This window comes from Hemitrygon akajei, chromosome 4 (assembly GCF_048418815.1).
Source record: "Hemitrygon akajei chromosome 4, sHemAka1.3, whole genome shotgun sequence".
Taxonomy (NCBI): domain Eukaryota; kingdom Metazoa; phylum Chordata; class Chondrichthyes; order Myliobatiformes; family Dasyatidae; genus Hemitrygon; species Hemitrygon akajei.
In genome coordinates, this window is record NC_133127.1 from 192802733 (window position 1) to 192823315 (window position 20583).

Genomic DNA, 20583 nt, shown 5'->3' on the forward strand with positions numbered 1-20583 from the left:
TTTAAGAGACTTCTATATATCGGCAGAGTAACGTGGAGAGGCTGGAGGGATATAGACCAGGTGAAGGCAGTTACATTTAATTTAATTTGGTATCATGTTCAGCACAGACATTGTGGGTCGAAGGGCCGGTTCGTGAGCTGTACTATTCTAAGTTCTTTTTTAAATTATTCTATGTTTTTATTAAGGACATCAGAAGTTACAGGGAGAAGGCAAAAGAATGGGGTTGAGAGGGAAAAGAAATCAGCCATGATGGAATGGTGGAGCGGATTCAATTGACCGAAAGGCCTAATTCTGCTCCTAGGTCTTATTGTATTCTATGTGTTGTGTTCTGTGTTTTGTGTTAAATGTTCTATTTCCATATAGGGCACTGGCCAGGACTGGCTCCTCGATTCCCTTCAACCAGACACAGAACTGTAAGCACCTGGAGGGACTGGTCTCTGCACAGCAACAGCTCTGCCGAAGTAACCTGGATCTTATGCAGAGTATTGTTCAGGCAGCTCGAGAGGTCCAAAAGACCTGCCGGAAAACCTTCTCCGATATGAGGTGGAACTGTTCTTCCATTGAACTGGCTCCCTACTTCCCACCGGACCTGGAGAGGGGTAAGAATAATTGCTGAATTAGCTGAAGGATGTTGTGGAATCATTCAGCACAGGAACAGAGTCAACCATCCATCTATGCCAATCGAATACTAATCCCAATTTATTCTCCCCATGTTCCCATCAGCTCTCCCGGGATTTTACCATTCTCCCATGCTTATTATGGTTAATTAACCTACCAACCCAAATAACTTTCGGATGTGGGGGGAAGCTGGAGCCCCCAGAGGAAACCCACATGGTCAATGGTAGCGCATGCAAACTCCACATAGACAGCGTCAGAGATTAGTATTGAACCCAGATCGCTGGAAGTGTGAGGCAGCAGAAGGTGACATCCTTCTATTCTGAAGCTATACCCTTTTGTCGTAGACTCTCTACTATTGGAAACATCGTCTGCACGTTCATTCTATCTAGATCTTTCAATATTCTATATGTACCAATGATCTTTCCCATCATTCTTCTAAATTCCAGCGAGCACAGGCCCAGAGCCATCAAGCACTCCTCATGTGTTAACCCTTTCATTCCCGGGATAATTCTCATTGGCTTTCTCTTGACCCTCTCCGATGCCAGCACATCCTTTCTTAAATAAGTGGCCCAAAACTGCTCACAATACTCCAAGTACGGTCTGACCAATGCCTTATAAACCTTTTTATGTTGCATCTATTAACCGATTGTTAAATACATCCATCAGTAACATCACCTCTCCATCAATCATTAACCACCATTAACCCTTCCAAATGGCATCTCCACCACCTTTTCACAACCTCTTCACCAACCCTTCAAACATCCTCTCATCAACCCCTCAATTAGCCAATGCATTCACCCTTCCATCAATAACATGTTGTTACTGGGATGCTGTGTACGTGGATTTTCAGAAGGCCTTTGACAAGGTGTCATATGTGAGACTACTTAACAAGATAAGAGCCCATCGTGCCATCATCTACTCCACCACTTCTGCATGGCTGATATATTATCCATCTCAACTCCACTCTCCTGCCTTGTCCCTGTATCCTTTGACGCCCTGATTAATACACCTCTGCCTTAAATATACCCAATGACTTGACCTGTACAACTGTCTGTGGCAATGAGTTCCTCAGATTCACCACTTTCTGAGATTTTCCTCATTTCAGATTTAAATGGACGTCCCCTTTTTCTCAGGCTATACCTTCTGGTCCTAGACTCCCCCACTATAGGAACCATCCTCTCAAAGTCCACTCTATCTAGACCTTTCAGTATTTGATAGGTTTCAATGCAATTCCCCCATATTCTTCTGAATCCCAGTGAGTACAAGCCTAGAGCCATCAAACATGTGTTTAAGAGGTACTTAGACCCACGAACAGGTAGGGAATGTGTAGATGTAGGCAGATCACATACAGGCAGAATCCAGTTTGGATCTCATGGTCAGCATAGCCATCAATGAATGCAAGTTCCAGTGCTGTACTGTTCTATTTTATTTCTTTATTTAGAGACACAGCACAGTTACAGGCCCTTCTGGCCTGAAGAGTCTGCACCATCCAATTACACACGTGTGACCTGTACGTCTTTGGACCGTGGGAGGAAATCGGAGTACTCAGCGGAAGCCCACACGGTTACCGGGAGAACCTACAAACTCCTTACACTGAGTGACAGGAGTTGATCCAGGGTCGCCGGTGCTGCTGCTTGTTCTCTGTTCAAACAGGAGAACTCCTTCTCTCAGAGGGTGGTGCAAGCATGCAACGAGCTGCCCAGTGGTAGACGCGAGTTCAATGGCAGAGGCATAGAGGCATAGAGGGTCATGTTCCAGATGGGACTAGACAGAAGATCAGGTTTCATGGACTAGATGGGCTGAAGGGCCTGTTTCTGCGCTGTAGTGCTCTGTGACCGTCTCTCTATAAGTGATTACCTTGACCTTCTCACCCCAGGTACCAGGGAGTCGGCATTCGTCCATGCTTTGTCCGCAGCTGCCATCAGCCACACGATAGCCAGGGCCTGTACCTCAGGGGACCTCCCGGGCTGCTCCTGTGGGCCGGTTGCTTCCGAGGCTGCGGGGCCTGGATTCCGATGGGGCGGATGCAACGACAACCTCAACTACGGGATCCTGCTGGGGTCCAAGTTTTCTGACTCGCCGATGAAAATGAAGAAAACCAGGTCACAAGCAAACAAGCTGATGAACCTACACAACAGTGAGGTTGGACGGCAGGTAAAACTGGACAAGAACATTTTTCAAAAGTGTTGCTTTCTCAGAAATTATTTGTGATTATGATAGAACACTTGAAGCTGAACACAAATATAATTTCAGATTACTTGTATCACGTAGGAATTAACTTTCGTGGAATATAATGCATTTAATTCCATAACAGTGCTGATGCTTTGCAATAGTTCAACTAAGCTAAAAAATTTTGTTCATGATTTTCATTTGTACTTGGTGTTTGAGGCTTCTTATTTAAGTGTCCCAACAATAATCAGCCAGCTTTGACAGATTCCGGTTGCCCTGATACTGTTTCTCCATGACCGCAATGTCCTGGTGAAACCTTTCACCGTGCTCGTCACTCACAGCACCAAGATTGGCAGGGGAGAAGTCAAAATGGGAATGGAGAAAATGAATCTCTAGCGACATGTTGCAATTCATGGTTTCTTATGCTTAAAGCGCGCTGACAATCAGTTACACGTAATCTGGTGCTCTGTCAATGCCAAGAAAATGCCTTCCATGTGATTTTCTCCAACCCCACTAGAAGTTCTTCAAATTGCCTGTCACTGATTTGTGGACCAACAAAAATGCCTTCCTTAATCTTGGCAACAGTTATTCTGACTTGAATTATGAATTGAGATAACAAATATAGGTGACTTAAAAACTAGTGCGTGATAGGGAAATTTCGTGGTGATTTTCATGATCAGCAGCCCAAAATCCGTAAGGTACGCCCAAAAGTATTCAGAAAGCAGAATCTTTGTTATCCAATGTAATTAATGAAGGACGTAGTCATTGGTTGGGTATCAGTCCCTTCATTGGGGTTGGTTCTGGATTCATCCTACTTATTGGAAAGTGATGATGGATACATTAATTTTTATTTATTTTATTTAGAGTTACAGTGCAGAACAGCACCACGATATGCAGTGGTTAGCGCAACACTATTACGGCTTGGGGGGAGAGGCAATTGGAGTTCAGAGTTCAATCCCAATGCCCTATGTAAGAAAATTTGTTTTTTTCCCCATGAGCACGTGGGTTTCCTCTGGGTGCTCCGGTTTCCCCCAACAGTCCAAAGATGTACTGGTTAGAAGGTCAATTGGTCATTGTAAATTGTCCTGTCATTAGGCTAGCATTAAATGAGGGGGTTGCCAGGTGGTGTCCTCATTGGGCTGGGAGGTTCAGTACTCTATCTCAATTAACCAATGCCAACAAATTTGCCTTTAACAATCCTGTTTGCCAGTGTTGGGCTCATAGCCCTTGAAAGTTTAGACAGATACGGGCCAAACACCTTTCTTTTATGGCAAGGGTTCCCAACCTGGGGTCCATGGACCCTTTACTGAATGGTATCTGTCCATGGGATAAAAAGGTTGAGAGCCCCCGTTTTCAAGGTTTGGAATCTAAGCCTTACCTGTCCCTGTATCTGTCCAAATGTCATTATTATAACCACTTCCTCTGGCAGTTCATTCCATATACCCAGCCCCCTCTGTGTGAAAAACTTGCACCTCACACCCTCTTTAAATCTTTTCCCTCTCACTTATTGCCCTTTAGTTTTGGACCTCCTACCTGGGGAAAAGACTTTGGCTGTTCAACCAATCTATGCCCCTCATGATTATATAAATCTCTGTAGGGTCACCCCTCTCCCTCCTGTGAGGGCAGTGCAGTAGAAGTTAGCACAATCGCTTTATAGCACCAGCAATAGTTGATCAGGTCAACATGTACAAACAAGCTGGAGGAACTCACCAGGTCGGGCAGCATCCGTGGAAACGAGCAGTCAATGTTTCGGGCCGATACCCTTCGTCAGGACTAAAGAATGAGGGGGAAGGGGCCCTATAAAGAAAGTGGGGGGAGGGTGGAAAACCAATCAGAGGAAAGATCAAGGGGTGGGGGAGGGGAAGCAGGGAGGGGATAGGCAGGAAAGGTGAAGAAGGAATGTAAGGGGAAAGCACTATGGGTAGTAGAAGAAGGCAGAATCATGAGAGAGGTGATAGACAGCTGGAAGAGGAGGCAGAGTGAAAGTGGGATGGGGGAAAGGAGAGGGAGGAAATTACCGGAAGTTGGAGAATTCGATGTTCATACCAAGGGGCTGGAGACTACCCAGACGGTATATGAGGTGTTGCTCCTCCAACTTGAGCTTGGCCTCGTCATGGCAGTAGAGGACCGCTTCGTCGAGCACCTCCGCTCCATCCGCCACAACAGACAGGATCTCCCGGTTGCCACTCACTTCAACTCTCCCTCTCATTCCCATTCGGATATGTCCATACATGGCCTCCTCTACTGCCATGATGAGGCCAAACTGCATGTTTTGACAAGTAAAGATAATCTTTAATCATAATCCCACATAATGGAAGTGATTAGAGCAGCATTTCTACATTTGAGAAATATTACAAGGTATGTTCATTTCTGTCATGTAATGATGTTGAAAAATGAATTCAGCCTTTATATCGAATAGACTAGATTACTGAAATGCACTTGATACTGGTCTTCCAAAGCAATTTATTGACAAACTTCAACCCATTCAGAATGCCACTGCTTAACTTTTAACCAAAACCAGGATGAAGGAGCATATTCCTCCATCTTAGCTCCTCTTCATTGGCTTCCTGTATCTTTTAGAATGATTTTAAAGTTCTGTTACTTGTTTTAAAGCTCTTAATGGCCTGGGACTGGAGTACATCACAGGATCACTTTTGTTTTATAATTCTACTCAAGCTCTCAAGTCTTCTTCCGCTGGTCTCTTAAATTTAAACAGTCCCCCTCAAAAGATAATTGGCAGCTCAGCTTTTTTTGGACTACGCTCCTAAACTGTGGAATTCAATATCCAAAACTAGAAAGGATGCAGACTCAGTTGACAACTCAAGCCTATTTATTTGACATTGCTTTAAACTAATATTTTTTTTATCTTTAACTTTCATGTTTGCACCGTATCCCATTGTAAAGCCCTCTGAACTACGTTGTCTGTATGAAAAGTGCTCTAAAGTTATATTATTGTTATTAATCTTTTCTATTCCGCTGCTTCCAGGCCCTCAGGGCATCGGTGGAGGTGAAGTGCAAATGTCATGGAGTTTCAGGCTCCTGCTCGGTTAAGACCTGCTGGAAGGGGCTGCAGGAACTCAGCAGCATCGCCCAGGACCTGAAGCTGAAGTATCTGTCGGCCACCAGGGTGGTACACCGACCCGTGGGCACGCGGAAGCAGCTCGTCCCCAAGGACATTGACATACGGCCCATCCGGGAGAACGAGCTGGTGTACCTGCAGAGCTCGCCGGACTTCTGCACCAAGAATGTGAAGCTGGGCTCCAACGGGACTCAGGAGAGGTGAGGCCGTGAATTTAATTCTATTTAAGTGATACGGCGCAGACAGGCCTTTCTGATCCAGTGAGCTGCGTTGCCCTGCAACCATCAGGAAAGGGAAATGGGCAGCCAGTGAAGAGTACTCCCCATCAATAATAAGTACACTGTTTTGGATACTGTTGGGACAGACAAACTAAGGGGGAAGCTGCAGTGACTAGGTCTCTGACACTGAGTCTGGCTTGAGGTTCAGAAGGGAAGGGAGGAGAGCAGGATAGGGGATTCCATAATTAAAGGAGCAGAAAGGAGATTCTGTGGATGTGAAAGAGACAGCAGGGTGGTATGTTGCCTCCCAGGTACCAGGGTCAGAGATGTCTCAGATCGTGTCCATGGCTTTCTAAAGGGAGAAGGTAAACAGTCAGACGTCTTGGTACATATTGGTACCAACAACATAGGGAGGAAAAGGGAGGAGGTCTTGAAGAGAGAATATAGCAAGTTAGGCTGTAAGCTGAAAAGCAGGACCGCCAGGGTAGTAATCTCTGGATTGCTGCCTGTGCCTCATGCCAGTGAGGGTGAGAATAGGAGGTGAATGTGTGCCTGAGAAAATGGTGCAGGCAGCAGGGGTTCAGATTTATGGATCGCTTCTGGGGAAGGTTTGACCTGTACAAAAGGGATAGGTTACCCCCGAACCTGAGGGGGACCAATATCCTTACGGGCAGGTTTGCTAGAGTTGTTGGAAAGGGTTTAAACTAATTTGGCAGGGGAACGGGAACCGGAGTGTTAGGACTGAGGATGGGACAATTGGTGTAGAGTTAGATGCAGTGTGTAGCGAGACTGTGAAAAAGGACAGGCAGGTGATAGGGAAAAACTGCAGTCACCGGGATGACAGCATAACAGCATAACAGGGGGCCAAAAGCAAAAAGGGTGAAGATCACAAGACTGAAGGTGTTATATTTGAATGCACGGAATAAGGCTGATGATATAGTAGTGCAGTTAGAGATTGCTAGGTATCTCTGTGGGAATGTGGGCACCTCTGAGTCGTGCCTGAAAGAAAGCTATAGTTGGGAGCTTAACATCCAGGAATACACATTGTATCAAAAGGACAAGCAGGTAGGCAAAGGGGATGGAGTGGCTATATTGGTAAAAAATTAAATTAAATCCTTGTAAAGGTGTGACATAGGATCGGAAGATGTTGAATCCTTGTGGGCAGAGTTAAGAAACTGCGAGGATAAAAATACCCTGATGGGAGTTACATATAGACTTCTGAACAGTAGCAAAGATGTGGCCTACAGATTACTATGGGAGACAGAAAATGTATGACAAAAGGGAAACGTTACGTTAGCCATGCGAGATTTCAATATGCAGGCAGATGGGAAAATCCGTTTGGTACTGGATCCCAAGGGAGGGAATTTAAAGAATGGCTATGAGAAGGCTTTTTAGAGCAGCTTTTGATTGAGCCCACTAGAGGAAAGGCAATTTTGTTTTGGGCATTGTATAATGAACTAGATTTGATTAGGAAGCTTAAGATAAAGGAACCCTTAGGAGGCAGTGATCATAATATGATAGAATTCACCCTGCATTTTGAGAAGGAGAAGATAAAATCAAATGTGTCAGTATTACAGTGGAGTATAGGGAATTACAGAGGCATGAGAGACGAGCTGGCCAGAATTGATTGGAAGGGAACACTAGCAGTGATGATGCAAGAACAGATTCTGGGGGCAATTCAGAAGGCTCAGGAAAGATACATCCCAAAAAAAAAGCATTCTGAAGGCAGGATGATACAACCGTGAGTGACAGAGGAAGTCAAAGCAGCGTAAAAGCAAAAGAGAGGGCGTATAAATTGCAAAAATTAGTGGGAAAGTTTTTTTAAAAACCAACCAGAAGGCAACTTAAAAGGCCAGAAAGAGAGAAAAGAGGAAATATGAAGGTAAGCTAGCCAATAATATAAAAGTGGATACAAAAAGTTTTCTCAGATATATAAAGAGCAACAGAAGGACGAGAGTGAATATTGGACTCCTGGAAAACGATGCTGGAGAGGTATAATGGTGGGTAAAGAAATGGCGGAGGAACTTAATAAGTATTTTGCTTTAGTCTTCGCTGTGGAAGACACTAGCAGAATGCCAGAAATGTGGGCGTGCCAAGGAGTGAGTGTCATTTCTGTTACTAAGGAGTAGGTCCTTGGGAAGTTGAAAACCATGAAGGTGGATAAGTCACTTGGATCAGATAGACTACACCCCAGGGTTCTGAAAGAGGTTGAGCAGGCATTAGTAGTGATCTTTCAAGAATCACTAGGTTCAGGAATGGTTCTGGAGGACAGGGAAACTGCAGTGTCACTCCACTCTTTAAGAAGAGACTGTGGCAGAAGGAAGGAAATTATAGGCTAGTTGGCCTGATTGCAGTGGTTGGAAAGCTGTTGGAATCTATTATTATAAATGAGGTTTTGTGTACCTGGAGGGACAAGATAAAATTGGCCAAAGTCTACATGGTTAGCTTAAGGAGGAAACCTTGCCTGTCAAATCTGTTTGGATCTTTTGAGGAAATAACAGGCAGGACAGCCTGAGGAGAGTCAGTGCATGCTGCTTATTTGGATTCTCCAAAGGCTTTTGACAAGGTGCCCCAAATGAGGATAAGAGCAGATGGCATTACAGGAAAGGTACCAGCATGAATAGAAGAGGGGCAGGTAGTTTTGAGGAAGCAGGGTGTCTGCAGAAGAACTTAGACAGATTGGGGAAATGAACAAAGAAGTGGCAGATGAAATATAATGTGCATGGCCAGGCACTTTGACACAAGGAATAAAGGTTAGACTTTTTCTAAGTGAGGAGAAAATTCAAAAATCAAAAGGGCAGAGGGACTTGGGAGTCTTCATACAGGATTCCCTGAAGGGTAACTTGCAGGTTGAGTTGGTGGTGAGGAAGGCAAATGCAATGTTAGCATTCCTTTCAATAGGACTAGAATACAAAAGCAAGGATGTGATGCTGAGGCTTTATTGGCCTTGTTCAGACTGCCTTGTGAGCAGTTTTGGGCCCCTTTTCTAAAAAAAAGATGTGCTAGGATTGGAGACTGTCCAGGGGAGAGTCAAAAGAACGATCCCAGGAATACGAGGAGCATCTGATCACTTTGGGCTTGTACTCAGTGGAGTGTTGAAGAATGAGGGAGATCTCTTTGAAACATATCAAATATTGAAAGGTCCGAATAACAGACAGACAGACATACTTTATTGATCCCAAGGGAAATTGGGTTTCCTTACAGCCGCACCAAGAATAGTGAAGAAATATAGCAATATAAAACCATAAATAATTAAATAATAATAAGTTAATCATGCCAAGTGGAAATAAGTCCAGGACCAGCCTATTGGCTCAGGGTGTCTGACACTCCGAGGGAGGGGTTGTAAAGTTTGATGGCCACAGGTAGGAATGACTTCCTATGACGCTCAGTGTTACATCTCGGTGGAATGAGTCTCTGGCTGAATGTACTCCTGTGCCTAACCAGTACATTACGGAGTGGATGGGAGTCATTGTCCAAGATGGTATGCAACTTGGACAGCATCCTTCTTTCAGATGTCCTATTGGATGGAATACTATTCCCCACCTCTCTCAACCACCCTGCTTCCCCCTCACCTGGTTTCACCTATCACCTGCAAGCTTGTACTCCTTCCCCCCAACGCCTCCTTCCAGTTTCTTATTCTGGCCTCTTCCCTCTTCCTTTCCAGTCCTTATGAAGGCACTTGGCTCAAAATATTTAGTGTTTATTCCTCGCCTGTTTCTCCAGAATTTGCATGTGTTACTATATTTCCAGTATCTCTTGTGTTTACACTGAGATAATAGATTTCATAGCCTCTTTAAGCCTTCTAAACACTTCTTGGGTGTCCAAGTCAAATTGAGTTTACTCTCATATGGACAGGATAGCTCTACGTTGGATAGTCAAAACTGCCCGAGGCATCTCGGGCACCAGCCTGCCCACCATCAAGGACATATAGACAGAAAGATGGCAGAAAAGGGCCAGTAACGTTGTGAAAGATCCCACCCACCCTGCCCACGGACTGTTTGTCCCACTGCCATCAGGGAGGAGGCTGCGTAACATCCACGGCAGGGCCACCAGACTCAAAAACAGTTGCTTTCACCAGGCAGTAAAGCTGATCAACACCTCCACCACCACCACTACTTTATCATTTTGTATCAGTCACCTTATGTACAGACACTCCTGTGCCTAGTGTCTCTTTATGGACATACAATCAATCTGTGTATATAAGCTGTCTTATGCATTTATATTTATTGTGTTTTTTATTATTGCATTCTTTATCTTATTGTGTTTTTTTGTGCTGCGTCAGATCTGGAGCAATAATTATTTCATTCTCCTTTACACTTGTGCACTGGAAATGACATTGAACAATCTTGACCTTGACCTTGAAGATAAGGGAGGTACAAGTGCAAAGAGAAGTGACTTGCAGCGGGTCTCGGAAACATAGATTCAGAGAACACAGAGCATGCAAAGTATACATATATTAGAGAAGACAATAAATTAAATACTGTAAGTTATAATGCAATGGCAGGAACTGAAAACTATACTTAAAGGGATATCTGGAGCAGCAATTGATGACCCTCATTAGACCAGATGAAGGATCACATCCCAAAACTTTGTCTATTTCTGTACACAGGCTTTTCTCTTCAGCATGCAGGATAGGCTCTCTTCTCATTGCTACCAGAGGGAAGGAGGTACAGGGGGTCTCAGGCCACACACCATCAGGTTCAGGAACAGTTATTACCCCATTACCATGAGAATCTTGCTCAGATAGGATAACTTCACTCACCCCAACACTGAACTCTTCACACAAACTATGGACTCACTTTCAAGCACTTCTCATCTCATGTTCTCAATATTTATTGCTTATTTAGACCATAAGACACAGGAGCAGAATTAGGCCATCCAGCCCATTGAGTCTGATCCACCATTCAATCAATCACGGCTGATCCTTTTTTTCTCTCCTCCTCAGCCCCAGTTCTTGGCCGCCTCCCCGTAACCTCTGATGCCATGTCCAATCAAGAACCTATCAATCTCTGCCTTAAATACACCCAGCAACCTGGCCTCCATAGCTGCATGTGGCAACAAATTCCACAAATTCACCACCCTTTGGCTAGAGAAATTTCTCTGCATCTCTGTTTTGAAAGGGTGTCCCTCTACCCTGAGACTGTGCCCTCTTGTCCTAGACTCTCCCATCATGGAAACATCCCTTCCACATCTGCTCTTTCAACATTCGAAAGGTTTCAATGAGATCTCCTCTCATCCTTCTGAGTTCCAGCGAGTACAGACCCAGAGCCATCAAACATTCCTCATATGGTAATCCTTTCATTCCTGGAATCATCTTTGTGAACCTTCTCTAGACCCTCTCCAATGCCAAAACATCTTTTCTAAGATGAGGGGCCCAAAACTGTTCAGAATACTCAAGGTGAGGCCTCACCAGTGCCTTATAAAGCCTCAGCATCACATCCCTGCTCTTGTATTCTAGACGTTTTGAAATGAATGCTAACATGGAATTTGCCTTCCTCACCACCAACTCAACCTGCAAGTTAACCTTCAGGGTGTTCTGCACAAGGACTCCCAAGTCCTCTTGCATCTCAGATTTTTGAATTTTTTTCCCAGTTTAGAAAATAGTCTGCACATTTATTTCTACTACCAAAGTGCATGACCGTGCATTTTCCAACATTGTATTTATTTATTCATTTCATTGTATTTTATTTATTCTTCTTATTATTTATATTTTTGTTTCTTTCTATTGATCGTGTGGTTTGTCAGAGGCTTTTTCCCAGGGCTGAAATGGCTAGTACGACAGGGCACAGTTTTAAGGTGCTGGAAGTAGGTACAGAGGAGATGTCAGGGGTAAATTTTTTACTCAGAGAGTGGTGAGTGTGTGGAATGGGCTGCCGGTGGTGGTGGTGGGGGCAGAAACAATAGGGTCTATTAAGATACTCCTGGATAGGTACATGGAGCTTAGAAAAATAGAGGGCAATGGTTAAGCCTAGGTAGTTCTAAGGTAAGGACATGGTCGGCACAGTTTTGTGGGCTGAAGGGCCTGTATTGTGCTGTAGGGTTTCAGTGTTTTCTATTTACTATGAATACCCACAGGGAAATGAATCTCAATGCAGTATTGAATTGAATTGACTTTACTACTTATATCCTTCCTATACATGAGGAGTAAAAATCTTTACATTACGTCTCTGTCTAAATATGCAATGTGCAATTTATAGTCATTTATAATAAATATTATGTACAACAGGATAGACAATATAACATAGAATTAAGTCAGCATTAATTAAGCTGTCTGATGGCCTGGTGGAAATATATGGTGACATATCTATACTTTGATAATAAATTTACTTTGAACCTTGGCTCTGATGTTGTCTGAACCATTGAGTTCCTCCAGCATCTTGTGCATTGCTCCAGATTCCTGTATCTGCAGTCTCTATGTCTCCTGAGATAGCACTGCCAGCGACAGTGGTAGAGGTGGATACAATAAGGTCTTTTAAGAGACTCTTAAATAGGTACATAGAGCTTAGAAAAATAGAGGGCTATACACTAGGGAAATTCTAGGCAGTTTCTGGAGTAGGTTACATGGTTGGCACAACATTGTGGGCCGAAGGGCCTGTAATGTGCTGTAGATTTCTATTTTTCTATGTTTCTAAAATGCTGGAGGAGCTCAGCAGGCCAGGCAGCATCAGTGGAAAAGAGTAAACAGTCAACATTTCAGGCCAAGACGCATCTTCAGGACCCTCTTGGCCTCATTTCTTTGTTGGAACAACTGTATACATCTTTGTAAATGAACTCAGAGGGCAAGCAGGAAAAACCAGTTTGCGAGAGAGATTTTTTGTGTGAGGAGGCCATTAGCAATTCTTTTGTCACTTAGTGGCAATTTTACATTGATACCCAATGGCTGCTAAATCACTCATTGGGAATAATGCATTAATTAGAGCTTTTGTGTGATTAACAAGAGACTTCTCTAAGTGCTGTTGGATATCCTGATCCTTACTTTGTCAGAGGAGAAACCTGTATGTCTTTAAAATGCTCTCAGATCTTTGTTGACAGCAACTGAGCATTTCACTTTTCAGCACCTAGATATCTCACCTTCTCAGAATCAGGTTTAATATCACCGGCATTCATCATGAAATTTGTTTTATATATAGTTAAATAAGTAGTGCAAAATTAAAGATAAATTAAAAAGTAACAAAGTAGTGTTCGTGGGTTCAATGTCCATTCAGAAACCTGATGGCAGAGGGGAAGAAGCTGTTCCTAAAACATAAGAGTGTGTGTTTTCAGGCTCCTGTACCTCTTCCCTGATGGTAGCAACGAGGACAGGGGATGTGTTGGGTGATGGGGATCCTTAGTGATGGATGCGTCTTTTTGAGTCATCACTCCTTGAAGATGCTCTGGAGACCATGCATCCTTCCTGATACCTTCCCCCCCATAGAAGATAGAGTATACTGTTGAACAACACAGGCCCCTTGGCCCACGATGTTGTGCCAACCTTTCAACCTACTCCAAGATCAATCTAACCCTTCCCTCCCACTGAACACGCCACATTTTTCTATCATCCACGTGCCTATGTAAGAGTTTCTCAGATGCCCCTAGTGTACCTGCCTCTACCACCACCCCTGACAGGGCATTCTATGTACTCACTACTCTCTGTGTGAAGACTTACCAGATGTCTCCCCCTATACTTTCCTCCAATCACCTTAAAATTATGCCCCTTGTATTAGCTATTTCTACCCTGGGGAAAAGGTGATTGCTGTCTACTTGATCTCTGCTCTTACCATCATGTACACATCTATCAAGTCACTGCTCATACCCCTTCACTCCAAGAGAAAAGCCCTAATTTGTTCAACCTATCCTCATAAGGCATGCTCTCTAATCCAGAAAGCTTTCTGGTGAATCTCCTCTGCACAGGGTCCAATTAGAGACACATTAAATTTCATCGGTCATCACACACTTGGCCAGAAATTGGCTTTGAGGGTCTTCCTGAGGGAAGAGAGGCAGAAGGGTTTAGAAAAGGAATTCCAGACCTTCAGGTGTTGAACATTAAGTTGGTGCCCCTTCCAGCACCTGAGTGATGGAACGTATGAGAACAGAGTTGAAGGAACACTGATATCTCACAGGGTTGTACAGGTGGACTAGGTTACAGAAAAAGAGTGGGGTACGGTTATATTCAGTTCTGGTCACCTCATTACTGAAAGAAGTGGAAACTTTAGACTATAAGACCATTAGACCATTAGATATAGGAGCAGAATTAGGCTATTTGGCCCATCGAGTCTGTTCCTTCATTTCAACCCTCTCAGCCCCAATCCCCTGCCTTCTCCCTGTATCCCTTTATGCCCTAACTAATCAAGAATCCATCAATTTCTGCCTTAAATATACCCAATGACTTGACCTCCACAGCTGCCTCTGGCAATGAACTCCACAGATTTGCCACTCTATATCTGGTTAAACAAATTCCTCCTCAGCTCTGTTCTAAAATCTGAGGTGCAAAGGGACTTGGGAGTCATTGTGCAGGATTCTCTAAAGGTAAACTTGCAAGTTGAGTCAGTGGTGAGGACGTCAAATACAATGTTAGAGTTCATTTCGAGAGGGCTAGACTATAAGGGCAAGAATGTAATGCTGAGGCCTTATAAGGCATTGGTCAGACCACACTTGGAGTATTGAGAGCAGCTGTGGGCCCCTTTTCTAAGAAAAGATCTGCTGATATTGGAGAGGGTCCAGAGGAGGTTCACAAGAATTATCCCAGGAATGAAACGGTTGATGTACAACAAGTATTTGATGGCTCTGGGCCTGTACTCACCAGAATTTAGTAGAACGAAAGGGCATCTCATTGAAACCTATCAAATATTGAAAGTCCAAGAAAGAATAGATGTGGAGAGGATGTTTCCTAAACTGGGTAAGTCTAGAACCTGAGGTCACAGCCTCAGAATAGAGGAACTTCTATTTAGAACAGAGATGAGAAGGAATTTCTTTATGCAGAAGGTAGAGTCTGTGGAATTCATTGCCACAGATGGCTGTGGAGGCCAAGTTATTGTGTATATTTAAAGTGGAGCCGGATGGGTTCTTGATTAGTAAGAGGGTTAAAGATTACAGGGAGAAGATATGAGAAAGGGATTGAGAGGGGTGATAAGTTAGCCATAGAACCATAGAACATTACACCACAGAAACATGATGAAATGGAGAAGCAAAATTGATGGGCCAAATGGCCTAATTCTCCTATGTCTTATGGTCTTCTGACAGTAAAACTGCATCAAGAATTTACAGGTGACAATTCAAGGAAATCTTGCTACCCAAGGGGACATTAAGAGAAGATAGGGTGAAGAGACTATTCACTAGCACATATGTTGGAGGCTAAGAGGGAGGCTCCACCATCCAGACCATGCTCTCTTCTTACTGCTGCCATTAGGAAGGAGGTACAGGAGCCTTAGATCCCACACCAGCAAGTTCAGGAATAGTTATTACTATTCAACCATCAGGCGCCTGAACCATCGTGGACAACTTCACTCACCTCATCTCTGAGCTGATTCCACAGCTTATGGACTCACTTTCAAGGACTCTACAACTAATGTTCTCAGTGTTATTGATTTACATTTTTTAAATTCATGATTATTAATGTATTTTTCTATTTGCACAGATTGTCTTCTTTTGCACATTGGTTGTGTGTCCGTCTTTGTGCGTAGTTTTTCATCGATTCTATTGTCTTTCTTTGTTCTTCTGTGAATGCCTGCAAGAAAATGAATCACAATGTTGTTATGTACTTTGATAATGAAGTTATTTTGAACTCCACGAACACTAGCAGGACAACCCCTTGTGTCTGGGTCAGTAGTGTTGCCGCATGTGGGTCATTGGTAGGCATATGGCATGCTTACCTTTATTAGTCAAGGCATTGAGTTCAAAAGTCAGGAAGATATGTTGCCCCTTTATATACCTCTGGTCAGACCGCATCTGGAGTATTGCATACAGTTCTGGCTGCTCCATTATATGAAGGATGTCGAGGCGTTGGAGAAGGGACAGAAGAGGTTTACCAGGATGTTGCCTCCTGGATTAGAGGGCATGTGCTATAAACGAGAGGCTGGAGAAACTTGGGCTGTTTTCTCTGGAGCAGCAGAGCTGAGAGGAGATCTGATGGAGGCATATAAGATTATGGGAGGCATAGAGAAGTAGACAGGCAGTATCTTTTTCCCAGGGGTGAAATGTCTAATACCAGATGGCATGCATTAAAGGTGAGAGGGGGGAATTTCTAAAGAGATGTGAGGGGCAAGTTGTTTTTTTTCCTATAGAAAGTGGTAGGTGCTTGTAATTTTTTGCCCTACTTATTTATATATACCGTATTTCTCACTGTAATGTACAGTTTTTATTATATATAGCACTGTCCTGCTGCTGCATAATGACAAATTTCACGACAAACGCTGGTGATACTAAATATGATTTTGATTCTGATTTTAAGTCTTTTAAACGCTGTTTAGATAGACACATGAATGTGAGGAGAGTGGAAGGATATGGACATGGCGTGGGCAGGAGGGATTAGTATAGTTAATCACTAATGTAATTGGTTAGGCACAACTTTGTGGGCCAAAGGGACTCATCCTGTGTTGTGCTGCTCTGTGTTCTATCTCAAATAGTGATGAGCTGGAGAACAGGAAGGAGCGAGAGCTTAGTGACACAGTGTCGTGACAACATGGTTTCAATGTGAGGGAACAAAAATGGGTCATTGACTCCAGAAAGGGGGCGGTGAACACACTCCGTCTTCTTTTTCACTTCATCCTGCATTGTTATTCCTTTACATTGTTCTATTTTAATGCACAGCTTAATGATCTGATCTGTATGCAAGGCAAGCTTTTCACTGTATCTCAGTACATGCCACAATAATAAGCCAATACCAAGAACTAAGAACTCCAAGAACCCCATCTTGACTGATCATTAGCCATATATAGAAACTAGCACATTTTTTTGTAGACTCCGAAACAATTACTTCCCCCAAGCAGTAAGGCTGACAACACCTCTACCCACTAACCCAACCAACCACACCCCCAACCACCACTACTTTACCATTTCCTGTTAATATCACCACATGTAAGACTCTCCTGTGCCTAGGGGTCACAGGGCCACCTTATGGACATAAGGTGCCTGTAAGAAATATTAACACCCCTTGGAAGTTTTCATGTTTTTTGTTTTACAACATTGAATCACAGTGAATTTAATTTGGCTTCTTTTGATACGGAGCAACAGAAAAGACTCTTTCATGTCAAAGTGAAAACATCTCTACAAAGTGATTTAAATTAATTACAAATATAAAACACTAACTTATTGATTGCATTGCATAAGTATTCACCCCCTGCAAGTCAGTATTTAGTGGATGCAGCTTTGGCAGCAATTACAGCCTTGAGTCAGTGTGGATAGGTCTCTATCAGCTTTGCACATCTGGACACTGCAATTTTTCCCCATTCTTCTCTACAAAATCGCTCAAGCTCTGTCAGATTGCATGGGGATCATGAGGGAACAGCCCCTTTCAGGTCCATTCACAAATTCTCAATTGGATTGAGGTCTGGACTCTGACTTGGCCACTCTAGGACATTAATTTTGTTGTTTTTAAGCCATTCCTGTGTAGCTTTGGCTTTATGCTTGAGGCCATTGTCTTGCTGGAAAACAAATCTTCTCCCAAATTGCAGTTCTCTTGCAGACTGCAATGGGTTTTCTTCCAGGATTTCCCTGCATTCATTTTACCTTCTACCTTCACAAGCCTTCCAGTGTCTGCTGCAGTGAAGCATCCCCACAGCATGATGCAGCCACCACCATGCTTCACGGTAGGGATGGTGTGTTTTTGATGATGTGTGGTGTTTGGTTTATGCCAAACATAGCGTTTAGTCTGATGACCTAAAACTCAATTTTGGTTTCATCAGACCATAGAACCTTCTTCCAATTGACTTCAGAGTCTCCCAGCAAACTCTAGCTGAGATTTCATGTGAGTTTTTCCAACAGTAACTTTCTCTTTGCCACTCTCCCAAAAAAGTTGCGACTGGTGAAGCACCCGGGCAACACCTGATGTATGTGCAGTCTCTCCCATCTCAGCTACTGAAGCTTGTAACTCCTCCAGAGTTGTCATAGGTCTCCTGGGGGCCTCCCTCACTCGTCCCCATCTTGCACGGTCACTCAGTTTTCAAGGACAGCCTGCTCCAGTCAGATTTACAGCTGTGCCATTTTCTTTACATTTCTTGATGATTGACTCAGGATATTCCAAGGGATATGCAATGACATGGAAATTTTCTTGTCCTGACTTGTGCTTTTCAATAACCTCTTGTGGAGTTGCTTGAAATGTTCTTTTCTCTTTATGGTGTCGTTTTTGCTAGGATACACATACAGGGGTATTTTTACTACAATCACCTTAACTGCAAACAGGTGATCTCAATTTAACTAATTATGTGACTTCTAAAGCCAATTGGTGTGTTATATTAAAGGGGGTGAACACTTATGCAATCAATTATTTTATGTTTGTAATTAATTTAGATCGCTTTGCAGAGATCTGTTTTCACTTTGACACGAAAGAGTCTTTTTCTGTTGATCAGTGCCACAAAAGTCAAATTTTATCCACTGTGATTCAATGTTGTAAAACAATAAACTATGAAAACTTCCAAGGGGGGTGAATACTTTTTATAGGAACAGTACAATCAATCTATGTATATAAGCTATCTTACGTATTTATATTTATTGTGTTCTTTATTTTATTGTGTTTTTATTGTGCTGTATTGGATACGGTGTAGCCTTTATTTCATTCTCCTTTACACTTGTTTAGGAAATGTCATTAAACAAGCTTGAATCTTGAATGAGTTTTATTAAACTCAGTGATTAATTAAACCAACCAAGAGGTTAATGTATTCCTGTGCTGACTCCGTGTCAATGTTATGCATGTATGCAGTGAGCATTACACTACCCGACGAGCTTAAAGATCAGAAGTCAAGGCACTATCTTTTCTTTTTGGTATTTTTGGTCCTTATTGTCACATCATTAAAGCAGTACTTAATTAGTCAAGTCGTCAAAGGTTATGGGGAGAAGGCTGGAGAATGGGGTTGCGAAAAATAATAAACCATTCTCTTCTTGATCCGCTCCGCAGACAATGCAACAAAACATCGAACGGCAGTGACAGCTGCACCCTGATGTGCTGCGGCCGTGGGTACAACCCTTACACAGAGAAGGTGGTCGAGCGTTGCCACTGCAAGTACCACTGGTGCTGCTATGTGACCTGCAAGAAATGCGAGAGGATGGTGGAGAGGTACGTCTGCAAGTGAGCCTGCCCCCTCCCCACATCCAACACCCCCTCCCCTCTCCCCCCCCCCCCACTCCCCACCACCCCTTGAGAACAACCCTCGGCGACACTGGGAGAACCAAAGGAGGGCGTTCGGTCCACCTTTGACGGCTCAGTGTGCATCAGCTTCCAATGCCACCTCTGCGACTTGTCCACGTATGGAGATACTTGTGCTCCCCCAAGGATGGTTATCTCTCCTTCGAACATCTACTTGCGCTTCTCACTGGATCTTCAAGAGAAGTATAGAGGAGGTGGCTTTTATTGATCATCATTTGTCCTTCTGTGGTGAGTCCCTCACTTGCCTACTCACTCACCCTCTTGAGAAGACCACCTTTCAGATCCAAAATCCAAAATCCTGTTGCTTTTCCCGAAGAAATGAGTGAGTGGTTGCATCTGATTGCTGAGAGACAGAAGCTATTGACATTTGGGATTGGCGTGGGGGAAAGTTGGGGGAGATACACGTTCCTGACCCCGATTGGCAAACTTATGCCTGACATCAGGAAAAGGAAAATGGGAATTTAATCCCATGCTGCCTTCTGTTTCCATGGAGACTTTCCCAAATGCAGGAATTGGAAGTCCACAAACAGGTATTTGATGAGCTTCTAGACTTTGGCAATATGTTGTTTGGGATTTCCCACACCCCCTGTGACAAATATACTGTATATATTTTTTTGTATTACTGGCTACAAAATAATTTTTTCAAAATCTTAAAAAAATTACTATTTATGGAACTTTAGAATTGTACTTTTTGAGACTTTAAAAACAGAAGCGTTTGTGAAAGCAATGTCCTATTTTTTTCAAAAGACTTTTAAATAAATAAATCTTTAAAAATATCTCACATTATTCCTCCTATTAATACTCAAAACTGATTGTTGCATCAAAGTTTAGTTTAATAAGCAAACCTATTCTCTTTAATCTTTCTGCATTGTTCTTCATTGCAGTGGGGCCTCCAGTAGCAGACCCACATGAATACTCTTTGACAGAGAGGAAATTCTAACTCAACTCAGCTCTAAAGTCAAAGTAAACATTATCAAAGTACATTTATGTCACCATATACTACCCTGAGATTTATTTTATTGTGGGCATTCACAGTAAATACAAAGAGACACAATAGAATCAGTGAAAAATGACATAACGTATTCATTTATTTTTATTTATTGAGATATAATGTGGAATAGACTCCTCGAACCACACCATCCAGCAACCTACCGATTTAGTCC

At 43.1% G+C, this 20583-nt stretch overlaps 1 protein-coding gene across 1 annotated transcript in view; it reads left to right on the forward strand.

The window, feature by feature from the left end:
• LOC140727063 (protein Wnt-11-like) overlaps positions 1-20196 on the forward strand; it is a 69684-nt gene extending 49488 nt beyond the window's left edge. Inside the window, exons 3-6 of the mRNA XM_073044287.1 lie at positions 364-599; positions 2495-2772; positions 5774-6066; positions 19172-20196. Coding sequence (XP_072900388.1) covers positions 364-599; positions 2495-2772; positions 5774-6066; positions 19172-19346 — 982 coding nt within the window. The 3' untranslated portion in view covers positions 19347-20196. The remainder of the gene's footprint in view (positions 1-363; positions 600-2494; positions 2773-5773; positions 6067-19171) is intronic.
• Positions 20197-20583: the final 387 nt, after the last annotated feature.